The 14,549-nt window shown below is 57.1% G+C and overlaps 5 protein-coding genes across 5 annotated transcripts; 3 read left to right on the top strand and 2 right to left on the bottom strand.

Moving 5' to 3' along the window:
• Window positions 1-461: 461 nt before the first annotated feature.
• On the top strand, window positions 462-1,838 carry JN550_013221 (uncharacterized protein; the record flags this gene model as incomplete). The annotated part of the gene is made up of 1 exon (XM_049311784.1): window positions 462-1,838. One exon carries the CDS (start codon window positions 462-464, stop codon window positions 1,836-1,838), a length of 1,377 nt encoding a protein of 458 aa, XP_049164821.1.
• Window positions 1,839-5,177: 3,339 nt separating this feature from the next.
• On the top strand, window positions 5,178-6,533 carry JN550_013220 (uncharacterized protein; the record flags this gene model as incomplete). The annotated part of the gene is made up of 8 exons (XM_049311783.1): window positions 5,178-5,215; window positions 5,285-5,354; window positions 5,412-5,447; window positions 5,513-5,639; window positions 5,708-5,800; window positions 5,862-5,918; window positions 5,974-6,445; window positions 6,503-6,533. 8 exons carry the CDS (start codon window positions 5,178-5,180, stop codon window positions 6,531-6,533), a joined length of 924 nt encoding a protein of 307 aa, XP_049164820.1.
• A 920-nt stretch (window positions 6,534-7,453) lies between these two features.
• Window positions 7,454-8,146, bottom strand: JN550_013219 (uncharacterized protein; the record flags this gene model as incomplete). Its single annotated transcript, XM_049311782.1, has 2 exons — window positions 7,454-7,812; window positions 7,948-8,146. The coding sequence occupies 2 exons, from the start codon at window positions 8,144-8,146 to the stop codon at window positions 7,454-7,456; spliced, it is 558 nt and encodes a 185-aa protein (XP_049164819.1).
• A 1,571-nt stretch (window positions 8,147-9,717) lies between these two features.
• On the bottom strand, window positions 9,718-10,680 carry JN550_013218 (uncharacterized protein; the record flags this gene model as incomplete). The annotated part of the gene is made up of 1 exon (XM_049311780.1): window positions 9,718-10,680. One exon carries the CDS (start codon window positions 10,678-10,680, stop codon window positions 9,718-9,720), a length of 963 nt encoding a protein of 320 aa, XP_049164818.1.
• A 1,056-nt stretch (window positions 10,681-11,736) lies between these two features.
• On the top strand, window positions 11,737-13,323 carry JN550_013217 (uncharacterized protein; the record flags this gene model as incomplete). The annotated part of the gene is made up of 1 exon (XM_049311779.1): window positions 11,737-13,323. The coding sequence occupies one exon, from the start codon at window positions 11,737-11,739 to the stop codon at window positions 13,321-13,323; it is 1,587 nt and encodes a 528-aa protein (XP_049164817.1).
• Window positions 13,324-14,549: the final 1,226 nt, after the last annotated feature.

Genomic DNA, 14,549 nt, shown 5'->3' with positions numbered 1-14,549 from the left:
GATGTCAACGGGTTGCCGGAACTGTTACTGCCTTCGCAGGTACGGCAGATAAGTTAAGCTACTAGAGAAACAGCGTTGGAATCACAATGCCACTGATGCGGACCGAGGCTTTATATTTGTCTGGGTTACCATGTACCCAAGGTAACCATCGGCGCATAGACCGTATAGGCAAGTTAGCAATCCAGATATGGATATTGGTAGTGTAAGTTAGCCAGTTGATGACCTGCATACGGCCGTGCGCACCTTGGCCAGCTACAACCCCAGCTCAGGGCTGATGGCATCTTATACCCGTACTCGACACCCAGTATTTCAATCAAATCACTCGACTTTGGGTCAGACTTCGAGCCATAGGAGGTTACAGGGGGTGTCAAGTCGTAGGATTGTGCATCATCTCCGTTAACATCTCACCTCGAGAAGGATTCTGCTTGATCCCCAACGACTGCTAATACCCCGCCCCGGCCATGAAGATCGAGGGCGTCATATTGCCCACCAGAGGGCATAACGCTTCCTGGAATCTTGAGGTGTCAAATGGTATCATACGAACTATGGAACCGGTCACGCATCAACATGCGGACGCAGCTGCCACCCCCAGCCTGCTGTTACCTGCTCTCTGCCATCCCCACATACACCTCGACAAGCCCTATATCTTGACCTGCAACCATGGGACGTCGCCAGATCATCCCGATTACTCTGATCTGGCGCCGCGGACTGGCTCCTTCGGTGAAGCTCTCTCCAACACATCCAAAGCCAAAGAGCGCTATACTGCGGAAGACCTCTATCTCCGTGGGTCGCAACTCCTGGCAACGGGCCACAGGCAGGGCGTGACTTCGCTTCGGGCTTTCGTGGAACTGGATCATGTTACCGGCATCCAGCCATTGACTACAGCAATCAAGCTGAAGGACGATTTCTCACATCTCGTAGAAATCCAGATCTGCGCATTCGCCCAGGATCCTATTTTCTCCACCCAGCATGGCGAGGAGAATCGAGCAATGATAAGCGCTGCGCTTGCGGATTACAGCGCACACATCAGCGCTCTCGGTACGACACCTTATGTAGAAGACTCCGTTGATGCCTCGTTGCGTAACATCGAGTGGGCTGTAGCTACCGCAATCCACCATGACCTGCACCTTGACTTTCACCTGGACTACAACCTCACGGCCCCGGATACCACCAAGCCCCTGACCTACTCGGTGATTGACGCGCTGGAGAGGCAGGAGTGGGCTGATAAGGCAAACCGATCGAATACCATCGTCATCGGCCACTGTACACAGCTTTCCAACCTGGCAGCTGCCGATCTGGCCAATCTCGCAGACAGGATCAAGTCCAGCAAACTTCCAGTATTCTTCGTTGGCCTACCGACGAGCGATCTGTTCATGATGGGTCGTCCAGACCCCAGTAGTCCCCAGCATCGGCCGCATCATCGGCCTAGAGGGACTTTGCATGTGCCGTCATTGATTAAGGACTACTCCATGTCTGCTTGCCTCGGAGTCAACAACGTCGGGAATGCTTTTACCCCCTACGGCACGGGCGATCCTCTGCAGCTCGCCTCCTGGGGCGTGGGGATATACCAAGCCGGCACGGTGGAAGACGCACAACTTCTCTTCTCCTGCGTAAGCTGGGGGGCGAGGAGGGCCATTGGGCTCGAAGTCACCAGCGACAATGGTGATATAAAGGTGGGTGACAGATGGCAGGCGATGCTGCGGGTTGAGAATGAGCAATGTTGGAGTCTGGAGGGTCGTTCGGGGAGGGCCATGGATGTGCCAGCTAGGCAGAGGATGAGTTTCAGAGACGTCGTGTGGGATCCGCCAGATGTACATTTGAGGTCTATTATAAGGTGATTGCTTGGGGGAGCAAACCCATCCTCGAGCAGAACACATTGTGAATAATGCACCGATACAAACATGGTGTATTAGTATACCAATTAGGGTAAATCTACCTAATTCAACACGCCGTCCGTTCCCAGTACTCCGGACTAGCACACCTCGGTGTCAAGCTAGACTTTTTTTTTTTTTTTTTTTTTTTTTTTTTTTTTTTTTTTGTGAATCTTCGTGGGATGTAACATGTGAGTAGCTCAGGAGGCCATCGATACATCTGCGACTAGAAACGGATAGTGTATAGCCTGTTACGTACGTTGTCATGTCCTCAAGGGGGCATACTGAACTCGCTCACCTCGGCAAGCCCAAGGCACAAACAGAATATGGCCCAGATTCCGGCTAGACAATACACAACACACGTCACCCGAGATACGCTGATACACAGGTAGCCACAGAAACGTGTATGGGGAGAAACCTGGAATCGAAACCGAGCCCTAAATGTGAGCCGTGCTTCCAAGTATTCCGGTCATGGATAGGATCCGGTGTCAACCGTGGGAACTACAATTCGCTGTATCCCTGTGACAGGCAGGGTCGACATCGATCACGCACCCACAAGGAAAGAGTTCGCTTGTTTCTGAGCCCTGGGACAACGACAGAGCCGATGGCTCGAACTGGGCAGTGATGCTTGAGGGTAACGTCCGTCTGCCTTGATCGAGTGGTTTGCCGTCATCGTCATGGTCACAGTCAAGCAGATTACCATGGGATAGGACGCCAACATGGGGCTTATCCAACCTAACCTTTGTGCTATCCAATCCGCCATGGAAATGGCTCTCGCCCACCGCCCGAGTTTTTGAGTGGTCAACCTCCATTTGCGCAACGCGTCAAGGCGACCCTGCGTGCCCGCCCGAGTCGAAGAAAGCCCTCATAGCAAAGTCCAAGTCACGGCCGCAGGAACCCGTGGTCAGACGTGTTCAAAGAATGATACTGCCCCCTCAAGGCTGACCCCGGCCATTGCTAGAGACACCATCGCCAAGCAGCACTCCCCGGATGATGGGTTGGTTGTCTCTTTGTCGGCGAACATGATCACGAGAAAGCTTCTCGCCAAAGAGACTGCCGCACACGCGGCTCCTTACATTGGCTCGAGAAGACGGCTGAACCCCGCCCAAAGCCCTCACATCGCCAGCAGGCTATTCTGAGGCAATGACACTGCAGTCCAACCGCGCTGCTGGTCTCTTGGTCTAGCCGTTCCCGGCTTCTGTCATGTTTGCTCGCGAGCAGGCGTCGGTCGTGGCGACAGATGGGCATTAGAATGCCTTGACCTGGGCCTGGAGCCTGGTTCACATTTCACTACAGCCTTGGGCTATTGGTGACGCACAGCGCCAACGCCTTGTGGGTGTATTCGTGACCACCAACCAACCAACCAACCGGCTTCACATGGAGGCAGACAATGGGCACACTGTCAGAGGTTCCCTGGGCGGGATCTGGCTGGCCACGCACCCCGTGCAGTTGGCGGCCGAGTGTGCTCTGCCTCATAAAAGTGGCTATGTCTGCAGGTGCAACAAAGATTGTTACCTGCAAGTGTTGGGAAGGACACTTCGCAGTGCTGTTGGTTCTTTTCCTGAGTTGCTTGCCTGCGCCGAACATATGCATGAATTTGGGCATACTGCCGCATTTCATCGTCTTTACTGTGGACTACGAAGTCTCTCGAGTTCTCAATGACAGCACAATACCATGAAAAGGGGTATCATGTGGTGCTACCAGATTGTTCACCCGTGGGCACACGAGAATAATCCGCGGACCCGAAGCAGAAAACGCAAATAGCGGGCCTCTCTCGCAGATTTGCCAGATTGAGGGAATGAGACAGGCGTCGGACCCTTGTCCAAGGGTAATCAGATGCGGATCCAGTGCGGATCAGATAACCAGCTGGCATTGCAGGCCAAGGAATTAGAGTCCGAAAACATTTGATCTGATAAAAAGCCAGCCAGTGGATCCGGAAGCGACGGGGCCCAAACAGTCAGCACGGTTGCACGGTGCACGGGATCCAGGATCCAGGATCCCTATCCGGGGATTGGATTGGCGATTACAGAGAGTGGGCGGACGAAGGCGCAGAGTGCCGAGAGATTTGGCGTTGGCAATGCGAAGGAAATACCGTATGCAGAGCTTTCGGCATAGTCATTGAGCTGACAGTGCTGGCTGATAACTCGGGGTGAGACAGAGGGAACAGGAGATGCAGCCCTGCCCGGTCGAGTTCGACGACGCCAGCCCAACACGCCAGGCACACCGAATCCGCAGCGGGAGAAGAGATATTAGGTCATCCATACAGTGCACTGCTACCGTCCGTCAGCATGCCGATGCACGCACACCACAAAGAACGCATACATCAGTGTGATCCATTAACTCTGTGTTTCTGACAGAAGTACCAAATGAAAGGCCCCCCTGCCTGGGGTACTTGTTTAACGACGACAAGACGACGACACTAGGGCAGCAAGGACGGGCGGCCTTGGCGGCAGTTGGGTCATTTCATCTAGTTGCAGCTCTGGTACGGGTGCTCCGTACATACAGTAGTCTCGAGACCTCCCAGGATGGCCGAGGGAAAAGAAGAAGAAAAAAGGGAGATTTCCGGCCGCCGCTGGGTGCATATCCCTGGGGCCAACGCAACCCCACAATTGGTTAGCACCACCTGGGCAGTCGGTCAGTTAGGTAGGGGCTAGCGGGCTAGCGGGCTAGCTGGGAAGCCTGGCAGCCTGGGAAGCCTGGGATGGGGGTGGACAGCCACCTGGGCAGCCCGCCAGCCCGCCAGCCCGCCCGCGGTGCGAATGAAGTGGTTCGTCGCTGGCAGTGGTGGCAGTGGTGGCAGTGGGAGCGCCAGATCCCTGCCGACCGACCTCCGAGTTGCGCTGGGTCGAAAAGTTATCTGACCTCCGTCCTCGACGTCCAAGATTTTCCCAATACTCCGGCCCTCAGTATCGCAGTCTTCGGCCCACGCTCGACGACAATCGCCCTGCACCCGGGACACACGCCTCCCCCAAGCTCCAGGAAGCTCTGGCTGACGCCCACTCGCCCCCTTCTGAGAACGACGACGCCCAAGCCTTGGCCCGTTTCTCCGACCGCCGCTCCGCTCGGGGGGGAATTTTTTCCCTTCAACTCGTCGTCTCAAATCAGCTTCGCGTCTGAAGCTCGCATCGCAGCCTCTGCCCCTTCACCAGCACCGGCACCGGCACCAGCACCAGCACCGGCACCGGCACCGGCACCCGGCCCATCTCCCGCTCTCCAGCGCGACGAGACTCCCTGGAGTTCGCAGCAGACGTAAACCTGGCGCTTCAATCCCAACCCTTCGGCGCAGGCCCTGAAGCTGTGGCCAAGATGGCCCAGCCCAATGCCGAGCCGGTAGAGGACTACGAGTAGGTCGTGCCCGCCGTATCTCTGCTCACATTCGGGTGCCCCGGTGCTGATATCGCCCCCTAACGCAGCTATGAGGCCTTGCCGCCCAACTTCTCTCTGGCCCAGAATATGGCCGCCGGCGCCTTTGCCGGCATAGCAGTACGTTGGGATCCAAGTACCGCTCTCCAAAGAGCCGCGAGCTGACGTTTGCTTCAGGAGCACACCGTCATGTACCCCATTGACGCGATCAAGGTACGCGACCTCGACCTTGCCACTCATTCACCGCAAGCACAGCCCAGCTGACCCCTCTTTTACAGACGCGCATGCAACTCCTGAACTCGGGCGCCGCCTACAAGGGCATGATCGAAGGTACAGTCAAGATCGCGTCGGGAGAGGGTATCCTCAAGCTATGGCGAGGCATGTCCAGTGTGGTTGTCGGAGCAGGTATGTACTCTCCACGATGCGCCCTCTTGGTTCCCGACTCGGTCATGAGCTAACCGGAACTCTCCCAGGACCGGCACATGCTGTGTACTTCGCGACCTACGAAGCAGTCAAGCACGCCATGGGCGGCAACAAGCAAGGCGTCCACCACCCGCTTGCTGCCGGTGAGTTTTGCTGTCCTTGTACCCACGGCCTGGGGACCGTTGTGACTAACGTCAGCGCCAGCTACCAGTGGTGCTGCTGCGACCATCGCCAGCGACGCCTTTATGAACCCCTTCGACGGTAAGCTCTTGCCCGGCCCCCGTCGTCTGTTTGGCGGTGACTAACTCTCTCGCAGTCATCAAGCAGCGCATGCAGATCAAGAACTCGAGCAAGATGTATAGATCCATGCTGGACTGCGCACGCTACGTCTACAGAAACGAGGGTCTCTCTGCCTTCTACGTGTCCTATCCGACAACGCTCTCCATGACGGTCCCCTTCACCGCCTTGCAGTTCCTGGCGTACGAGTCGATATCTACTGCGATGAACCCCGACAAGTCGTACGATCCCTTTACGCATTGCACCGCGGGTGCCGTCGCCGGTGGTTTTGCTGCCGCCCTCACAACCCCCATGGATGTCATCAAGACCATGTTGCAGACCCGAGGATCTGCCACCGACCCCGAGCTACGTTCGGTCAACGGCTTCATGGCTGGCTGCAGACTGATGTACCAGAGAGAAGGCTTCCGGGGCTTTTTCAAGGGTGTCAAGCCTCGTATCGTAACCACGATGCCCAGCACGGCAATCTGCTGGTCGGCTTATGAGGCTTCCAAGTACGTAGATCGATCACCCCGAGTGTTCCGGCGTTTCCGAGACTAACATTCTGTCAGGGCTTACTTCATCCGAAGAAACACCTCATAAGAAAAGCCATTTGATTCCCGGCACTTTCGCTGTGACGACGAAGCACACTACTGCTCTCGGACTCTGCCTCACCACTTCCCGATCTCTTGCATAGCCCCGAGGCCATCAACCGAGATGGAGATATGGGACCGCGGCTATCCTCTTTCTTCGCAGCCATAACGACTCAACCTTCGTCACTTTTCATGAATCATCTGGATTGGCTTTCTTGGAAGGCCCTCACCTCCGGAACAACGAGACACCCTAGGCGTTTTTCCTTGCCATCTGGAGCCTGGATCTGTCCTGAGCATCTATCCACCACCCTCTCGCGCACACATCTTCCACCGGATGAGAACAACTCGAGGAAAGTCACGTCATCCGACCTTAGGTGGTCGGCTCGGTGGAAAACGAAGACACCCTTTTACTGTACATAGTCTTGATTTTGGCATGGACCCCACGAGGGTTCAAGGCGTCGCGAAGGGATGCCCACCGGATGTTGATGTTAGAGGGCGTCGATTCATTTTCCTCCTTTGATGATACCGTGAAACTGGGAAGTGCAGCGGCGTAGTGACTGGCACGTGGTGATCTGGCGACGGCAAAAACTTGTACACTATTGCATCTGGAATGATGATAATAAAATTACTGGCTAGACACCGGCATCTCCCCCCAACCTTGAGGTTGGTGTGACCACCCGGAGGCACGACGCTGTCCTGGCCGTACTAAGGGGCGCAATGATGTAGAGCATCGCCGGGCGGCAGCACCGCAAACACAGATCTGGGAGACTCTGGCCAACCAAGGATAAAAAGGCCACGACCCCGTACCCCGCTCCCCATGAACACGGTAGAAGCCGGGCGCCGGTGTCTGTGAGAAACTGAACCAGAGATCCGTCATTACCCTGCCCCAATAAAAGCACCTCTCTATGAACCCCTGCTAGGGAGATGTGATTACGATGGCGGAGTGTAGGCTATCAGCTCGACGTTGACCATGGCAGTCTTGTCCTTGGACGAAACAGCGGCTAGCACGCCCTCCCTCCACCGGACGAGGTAGGTGCCGGGGGTGCCGGGGACCTCGTCGAGGTGGAAGTAGTTCTGGATGCTGTTGTCCTGCAAGATGGGGAACAGCACATTGCCATAGCGGAACCAGAACAGCCGGTCATCCTCCGTCAGGTCCGCCGCGCTGTGCGCGAAGAAGACAGGGTCCGACGCCCCTGGCGCATTGTTGACCACCAGGAACGTGGGGTTCGGCAGCCTCGCGCCCGGCGTCGTGGGCTCCACGTAGAGCAGGTCGGCGCGGATGTTGGGAACTATGCCAGGGGTCAGACGGGTTTGTAAGAACCACCCCTCCACCACCCTTTGTTTCCCCTTTAAAAAGAAAAAAAAAGGGGGGAGGGGGGCTGCTGGATCAGTGCTTCCAGCGGAGTTTGGAAGAGACGACGCACCGGTAAAGTCAAAGACGGTCTTGATGCTGGGAGGGACGTTCGGCCCGACGTACAGGTTGCCGTCTCCGTACCATGCTTGGAGATAGTAGTCTTTTGCGTTCTGCTGGTAGGCGATGGATACGTTGTACGGCAGCCCGGCAAGAGCTGCGCCTGCAAGCGCGATGCAGGGGGCGGCTAAGCGCGCAGCGAGGGACCGCATGATGTATATACCGACGAAAGAGAGGAAACAAGAAACCCCGAGCTTGGGTCAAAGGTGGTCCTAGCGAGGCGTATGAAGCCGTGTACTCTCGGTAAGGTTGGAGACAAGATAGAGAGAGAGAGGGAGAAGGGATCGACACGGAGTGGTCTCAAGGGTGCTTGGTTGCAACGAGACAAGACATCCGGACAATTAAGTGGGTATTTGCTGTCTATATATCCTCATATTACGAAACCACCCCAGCCGCATAGCAAGCCTTGGGAAAGAAAGATATCTCCTGTTCGATCCAGAAAGGGCGGGGAAAAACAATCAGGTCTCACTTCTGGGGATGAGATGCCACAGCGAGCGAGCAACCCGATACCATGTGACTGATGGGGAAATTGATCTCCAGCAGTGTCCAGATGCGGCCCAGAAGGCTACGTGCATTTGTCAACTTTAGTCAGGGTGGCCCCGAGCTGTCACTTGGACCTGCGGTTAATATAGGAAGGAGAGGGATAGAGGGGCAGTATATAGAGTCGTCTGGGGGTTTCCATGGCTCAGGCGGCGCGATTGCGGGGTTGACGAATAGGATGACAGGACCCGAGAGAGCCCCGAGAGCACAGGTATCAAAGATGGTACGAGGCGAACGACGACGTAGTCACGTCACTGCAAAGTCCTACGCTATGTGAAGTCCGGATCGCCAGCGGGGTAGCATGGGCAGGCCGCGAAGGTGCGCGGTTGAGCTGCACCGAGAGAGGTTATTACTGAAATGGGATAACGACCAGGGTAGCTCCCGGAAGAGAGCGAGTTGAGAGCTGATGACCGGAATGGGAGGCGGTGGGAGGCTGCATATCCAGCGATCAAGGTTGGCACTGCTTCCAATGCAACTATACCCCCCCGAGGTCAATAACGGGACGATATGCACGCAGTCGCCATAGGGGCAGGCTGACAGCTCATGGCTAGCTAGCTAGCTTATCGAGTTCCGATCCCTTTGAATCGACGGACTGGCTGACGTGTGAAGGCCGCTGAGGGCTCTTGATGAGGTAAGTTGCTTATTGAGACCCGCGTCAGAGCACCGTAGCTTACTATTGGCGGACTTATAGTATCTAATTAACCCTAGAGACATGATTGGGGAGGGCTTGATTGCGCGACAGTATCAAGGGAATCGTCGATACGATTAATGTCAAGGAGCAACTGCGGTCATGGAGAGCTTCCTTGAGCAGTTAGGTCCTGCGCATCCTTCGAGCACTGCGGCGCGTGACACGGGCGTGACGTGACGGCATTGTAGGCCATCAATGCGCTTGTCAAACCCCGTGTGATGATTTGCAGATTTCCCCCCAGCACTCCCTCGTGTCTGCCGTCTAACTTTGGACGGGTAGGAAGTAGATGCCAAGAGTCGATGTCGGGAGCCGAGCAGGCGAGACTCTGTTCCACGGGCACGGGCGCCCGCCTTCCAAACGATCAGGTCATGAAGAGCCACAAAACCCCCGGCCCCAGCCCATTGATGCTGACCACGGGTCATGGAGACCCCCAAACTGAGGTCCGCGTGAGGACCGAAAGTGTCGATGCGTTGTAGTCCCGTCGGATCGAAGTGATCAAGGGCGTCTCCGGGGTTTGAAAGGGCTCTCGCGCTCGACCAGCCCCTCGAACTGGCTATCTCTCCTCTCGGTGGTGTGCCTTAGCTCGGTTCGAAGGGCCTCGAGCTCTGCCCTGGCTGCTTCGATGTCGGGCGGAAGATCAGCGAACGCCTTAACCTGGGCATCGAGACCCTTTTTCTTGGCCAGCAGCTCCATATAATTCGCCTCGTCCTCCCTGACCGCCTCGACGGTAAGGGTGGGCAGCGGAACCGACTTCTCCAGTGAGATGACCCGCTGGGCGAGCTCGGGTAGCTTGGCGGACATCAGCTTGACCTGACGCTGGAGGTCGAGGTTCTGCTTTGAAAGGTCCGAGGGAGGCCTGTACTCTTCGCCCTGCAGGTCCTCGACAAAGACGTCCATGGCGGCCGACTCGCGGTCCAGGTAGCGCTGCAGCAAGGCGACGCGCTCGATGGTGTGCTCCAGCTCGTAGACCTTGGCCTGCAACTCGACGAACTTGCAGCCCAGCTCGTCGGGGGTAGGGCGGGCCATGCCGAGCTCAACGGCCATGCCGGCCATGGACTCCAGAGCTGTCCTGCCCTCTCTCGTCAAGCCGTTCTCGACAGCTTCAAGCACGTCGGCCGCGACGTGCTCCCCATCCGGGGGAGGCGGCTGCTCCGTGGCTTTGGCGCCGGCAGCTTGTCTCGCTGTGGCGTTGTCGGCACGGGCGGCCTTGACCTCGTCGAGCGCAGCAGCCTCCATGCGCGCCAGCTGATCGCGGTCCTCGTCGGCAGCCTCGTTGTGGGCTGCCAGGGCAAGCAGGGCCTTGAGGGTATCTGCATTGCGCTCAAAGGACGGCACGGGGCGGCCCTGGTACTTGGACTTCAGCCATCCGTCAACGTAGGACCAGTCCTTGGCCGTGGAGGCAGCGGCGCGGGCGACCGAGGGCGAGAAGATGGCTGTCTGTGGTGCTTGGGCTGGCATGGCGTGCCTGGCTGTATCACGCACGAAGGCCACAGCCGTCTTCCGGCCAACGGCCAAGGTTCCACAAGGCGAAAGCTTGGAGGGAGGTAAGTTAATTCAGCAGCAGCGTCGACACGTGATATTCGGCGTGGAATGTTGACGATGCAATGACTCGGGACGGGAACCTTGAGGAGCTGTAGACAAAGGCAAGAGAGTACCCGTCCATGCGATGGTACCATGTCGTGGGCTGCATGGCATCTTGTTAGTTGGTGGGGCATACCATTAATGCACAGTAGTGTAACTAGACGGGTATGGAGAAGCCAAGGTACCGTGCCCAGGTCCTACGGGCAGGCACCAGGTTATGTACTGAATACCGAATTCTGATAGGCTCCCGAGGTCGTCACTTGCATGCTATGTACTATGGTAGGCTGCATAGGTATCGATAGCGGCGTCTTGCGTGGGGGAAGGGAGAGCAAGGCCCCTGGGCCCAGGCCGGAATTTCTTCTGGGAACATGGAACACCGGACCCCAGACCGGATTGGGAGCCGCGAAGTGGCCAGCTTTCAATGCGCGACCGCGACTGTTAGTGAGTACATGGCTCACAGAGGGTCCTTGAACCCAACCTTGGTGAATGAAGGCCATGTCCTCGTACCAGTCCTAGACCTAGCACAGTGATTCTTACAGTCTGATAAGGGACTGGATACCAGATGCAGTGGTCCTGCATACCGCGTCTACAGCTGAACAGGTGAATACAATGAGAGGTTTCTTGGAGAGCAGCGGTGTGCTGCGAGTCGCGCAGGTTCCAGGTTGTAAGCTGCCTACTCTAGGTACTTGACTAGGTACTCCCTTAACAGCCCAAGTCTTGGCCCATCCCGCCGTCTGCCTCTCCCTCCAGGACACTTGTTAGTTCGTGACGTTTCCTGTTCCCAGACGACAGGTTTTTTTTTTTTTCTTCTTGTTGTTCGCAAACCTGGCCTCATTGCTCATTCACTCTCTTATTTCGAACTGCCTGCCCATGCTTGACCACCTGGCTGTGTAGTCCTCCCCTGGTCCCTCCCATCGTGTCCCGTCCGTGACCATGCTGGTTCCATTACCGGCGCTGGCACTGGCTGCCGCCAGCATCCTGTCGACATCGGGGCTGGTCGCAGGCCTCGACATACCCGCCGACACCCCCGTCTCGTCCTTGCTCTCCTCGGCCCAAGCCCACCTGATCCGGGGCGAGATGAGCGATGCCCTCGCCTACTACGACGCCGCCGTGGCCCGAGACCCCCGCGACTACCTCACCTACTTCAAGCGCGCGACCACCTACCTATCGCTCGGCCGCACCTCGCAGGCCTCGGACGACTTCAACAAGGTCCTGGCCCTGAAGCCCGGCTTCGAGGGCGCCCACGTGCAGCTGGCCAAGATCAGGGCGAGGAGCGCCGACTGGGCAGGCGCCAAGGAGCAGTACGCACTCGCCAAGAAGACCCAGGGGACGCCCGACTTTGACAAGTTGGTCGAGGCCCAGGGCGCTGCCGCGCTCGCCGAGGACGCCGCCAGCAGCGGGAGCTGGGACGAATGCATCGCCCAGGCCGGCGAGGCCATCCTCACGGCCAACCGGGCCCCGGCCCTGCGAGAGCTGCGCGCGAGGTGTCGCTTCGCCAAGGGCGAGGTCGAGGAAGGCATGGGCGATCTGCACCACATCCTCCAGATGAACCCCGGCGACACCACCCCCCACGTCACCATATCCGCCACCACGTTCTACGGCCTGGGCGACACGGAGCAGGGCCTGGGCCAGATCCGCAAGTGTCTGCAGTCCGACCCTGACTCCAAGGTCTGCAGGAAGGTCATGAAGCAGGAAAAGAGCATCGAAAAGACTCTCGGCAGGGTCGCCAAGGCGTTTGAGAAGAGCCAGTACATGTCTGCCGTCAAGCTGCTGGTCGCGTCCGGCGACGACAAGGGTCTGATCGACGACGTCAGGGACCAGGTCGGCGAGCTCCAGAAGGACGGGCTCATGCCCGAGAAGACGCCCACGCTCCTCCTCAACAGGATTGTCGAACTGGCTTGCCAGGCCTACTACGAGTCCAACGGCAAGAAGGCGAGCACCTACTGCGCCGAGTCCCTCCAGATGGACGAGGATTCCTTCTACGGCCTGCTCTACCGGGCCAAGACACAGCTGGACGCCGAGGACTTTGAGCCCTGCATCAACACCCTGAACAGGGCCGCCGAGGTCAAGCCGGACAAGAAGAATATTGTGAACCCGCTGCTGCAGAAGGCGCAGGTCGCGCTCAAGCGCAGCAAGACCAAGGACTACTACAAGGTGCTGGGAGTGGCCAACGACGCAGACGAGAGGCAGATCAAGTCGGCATACCGCAAGCTATCGAAGCAGTTCCACCCCGACAAGGCCGTCAGGCAGGGAATCACCAAGGAGGAGGCAGAGAAGAAGATGGGTCAAATCAACGAGGCGTACGAAGTGCTGAGCGACCCCGAGCTCAGGGCCAGGTTCGACAGGGGCGATGATCCCAACTCCCACGAGCAGCAGGGCAACCCTTTCCAACAAGGCGGGCCATTTGGAGGGGGCTCGCCCTTCATGTTCCAGCAGGGTGGCGGCGGCCAGCAGTTCCAGTTCAAATTCGGCTCAGGGGGCGGCGGCGGCGGTTTCCCAGGCGGCTTCCCCTTTGGTTAATAGTCGCGCTGCACACAGGATCAGGATGACGGAGTTTGCGGTGTTTTGGGACAAGACCTCGAGATTATATGATCATAGTCAATAAGAAGAAATAAATAAACAACACCCGGCAAAGGTCCTGCATCCCCCTTGGCGTGAGATCTCCCAATGCGAAAGATGAGTTGACCAGCTCCAACAGCATGTCTGGCACCAAGCAGTGGCAGCACCGCGAGCACCGGACGATGGCTGTGAGACGAAGGCCGTATTGTGCGTCTACCACGCCAAATCATTGGGTTCCTCGATAGTTATCATTTGATGGATTTCCAACGCGGCTAGATGGGCGGCTCAACCAGTTCTCGCGAGAGACCGCCGCATATAGCGGCACTTAGCTGCGAATCAGGATTCGTTCACCAGTGGTCAATGGCCCGAACCCTGTACGTGCCAGCTACCTACTCTTGCTGGTGGCATGCTGGATATCTGTGGGCATAGGCATGCGAGAAATTCCCGGGGAGGGGGCTACTATATGGATGAGATATGCTTGAGTTCGTTGCTGCTGCATAGCCGTCGCTGTGTCTGATCTCGAGTACGGGTTGGTGATGGAAGGCTCTAATTCGAGCGTATGCCGTGAGGCTGTTTCCGCTTCGTACATACCAGTTAGATGTCGGCTTGTTCACCTACGAATACTCTTCCCCCCACCCACCCACAAAGCTGTGTTCGGAGCCCTGGGGTGCAAGGGGGTCTCTATAATCGTATGACATGGGCAGCTTTACTCAGGCGAGCCTAGATAGCTCTGACGCGTGGTCCAGTTATTGTCGATGCAGACAAATATGAACAGAAATTCAATACGAGTAGAAGAGAGAAGAAAAGAATCAAAGCAATCAACCGCCTTTCAACGGGTTCCTTAATCAATTACTACCTACTATCCCATATCTAGACAGTAACCTTGGTAACTTAAGTCAGATCTTTACTTTAAGCCTATGTACGGGCATGTACAGTGGTACTATCCAGTAACTAGGCTGTACCACTGCGGGGCCGACCCGTGTGGCCAGCTAGGTAGCCCTGCCCCCTCCCCGGCAGCCCTGTCCCCTGTCCCCTGTCCCCTTTTCCGTTTTCTCGTGGTTGGTTCGATAAACTCAATTGGCCCATTATTATCATCAGGGCCCTCTATTCTAGCGCCGTCTCCAGGATCGCATCCTGGCGATGTTTCAACGGGACGAGCGGCCACCGCCACTCTCTTCTGTCAGTCT

This window comes from Neoarthrinium moseri, assembly GCF_022829205.1.
Source record: "Neoarthrinium moseri strain CBS 164.80 chromosome Unknown scaffold107_Wmoseri_CBS_16480, whole genome shotgun sequence".
In the NCBI taxonomy this organism is placed as follows: Eukaryota; Fungi; Ascomycota; class Sordariomycetes; order Amphisphaeriales; family Apiosporaceae; genus Neoarthrinium; species Neoarthrinium moseri.
The sequence above is the reverse complement of the archived record's forward strand: the minus strand, read 5'-3'. Positions and strand labels throughout refer to the sequence as shown.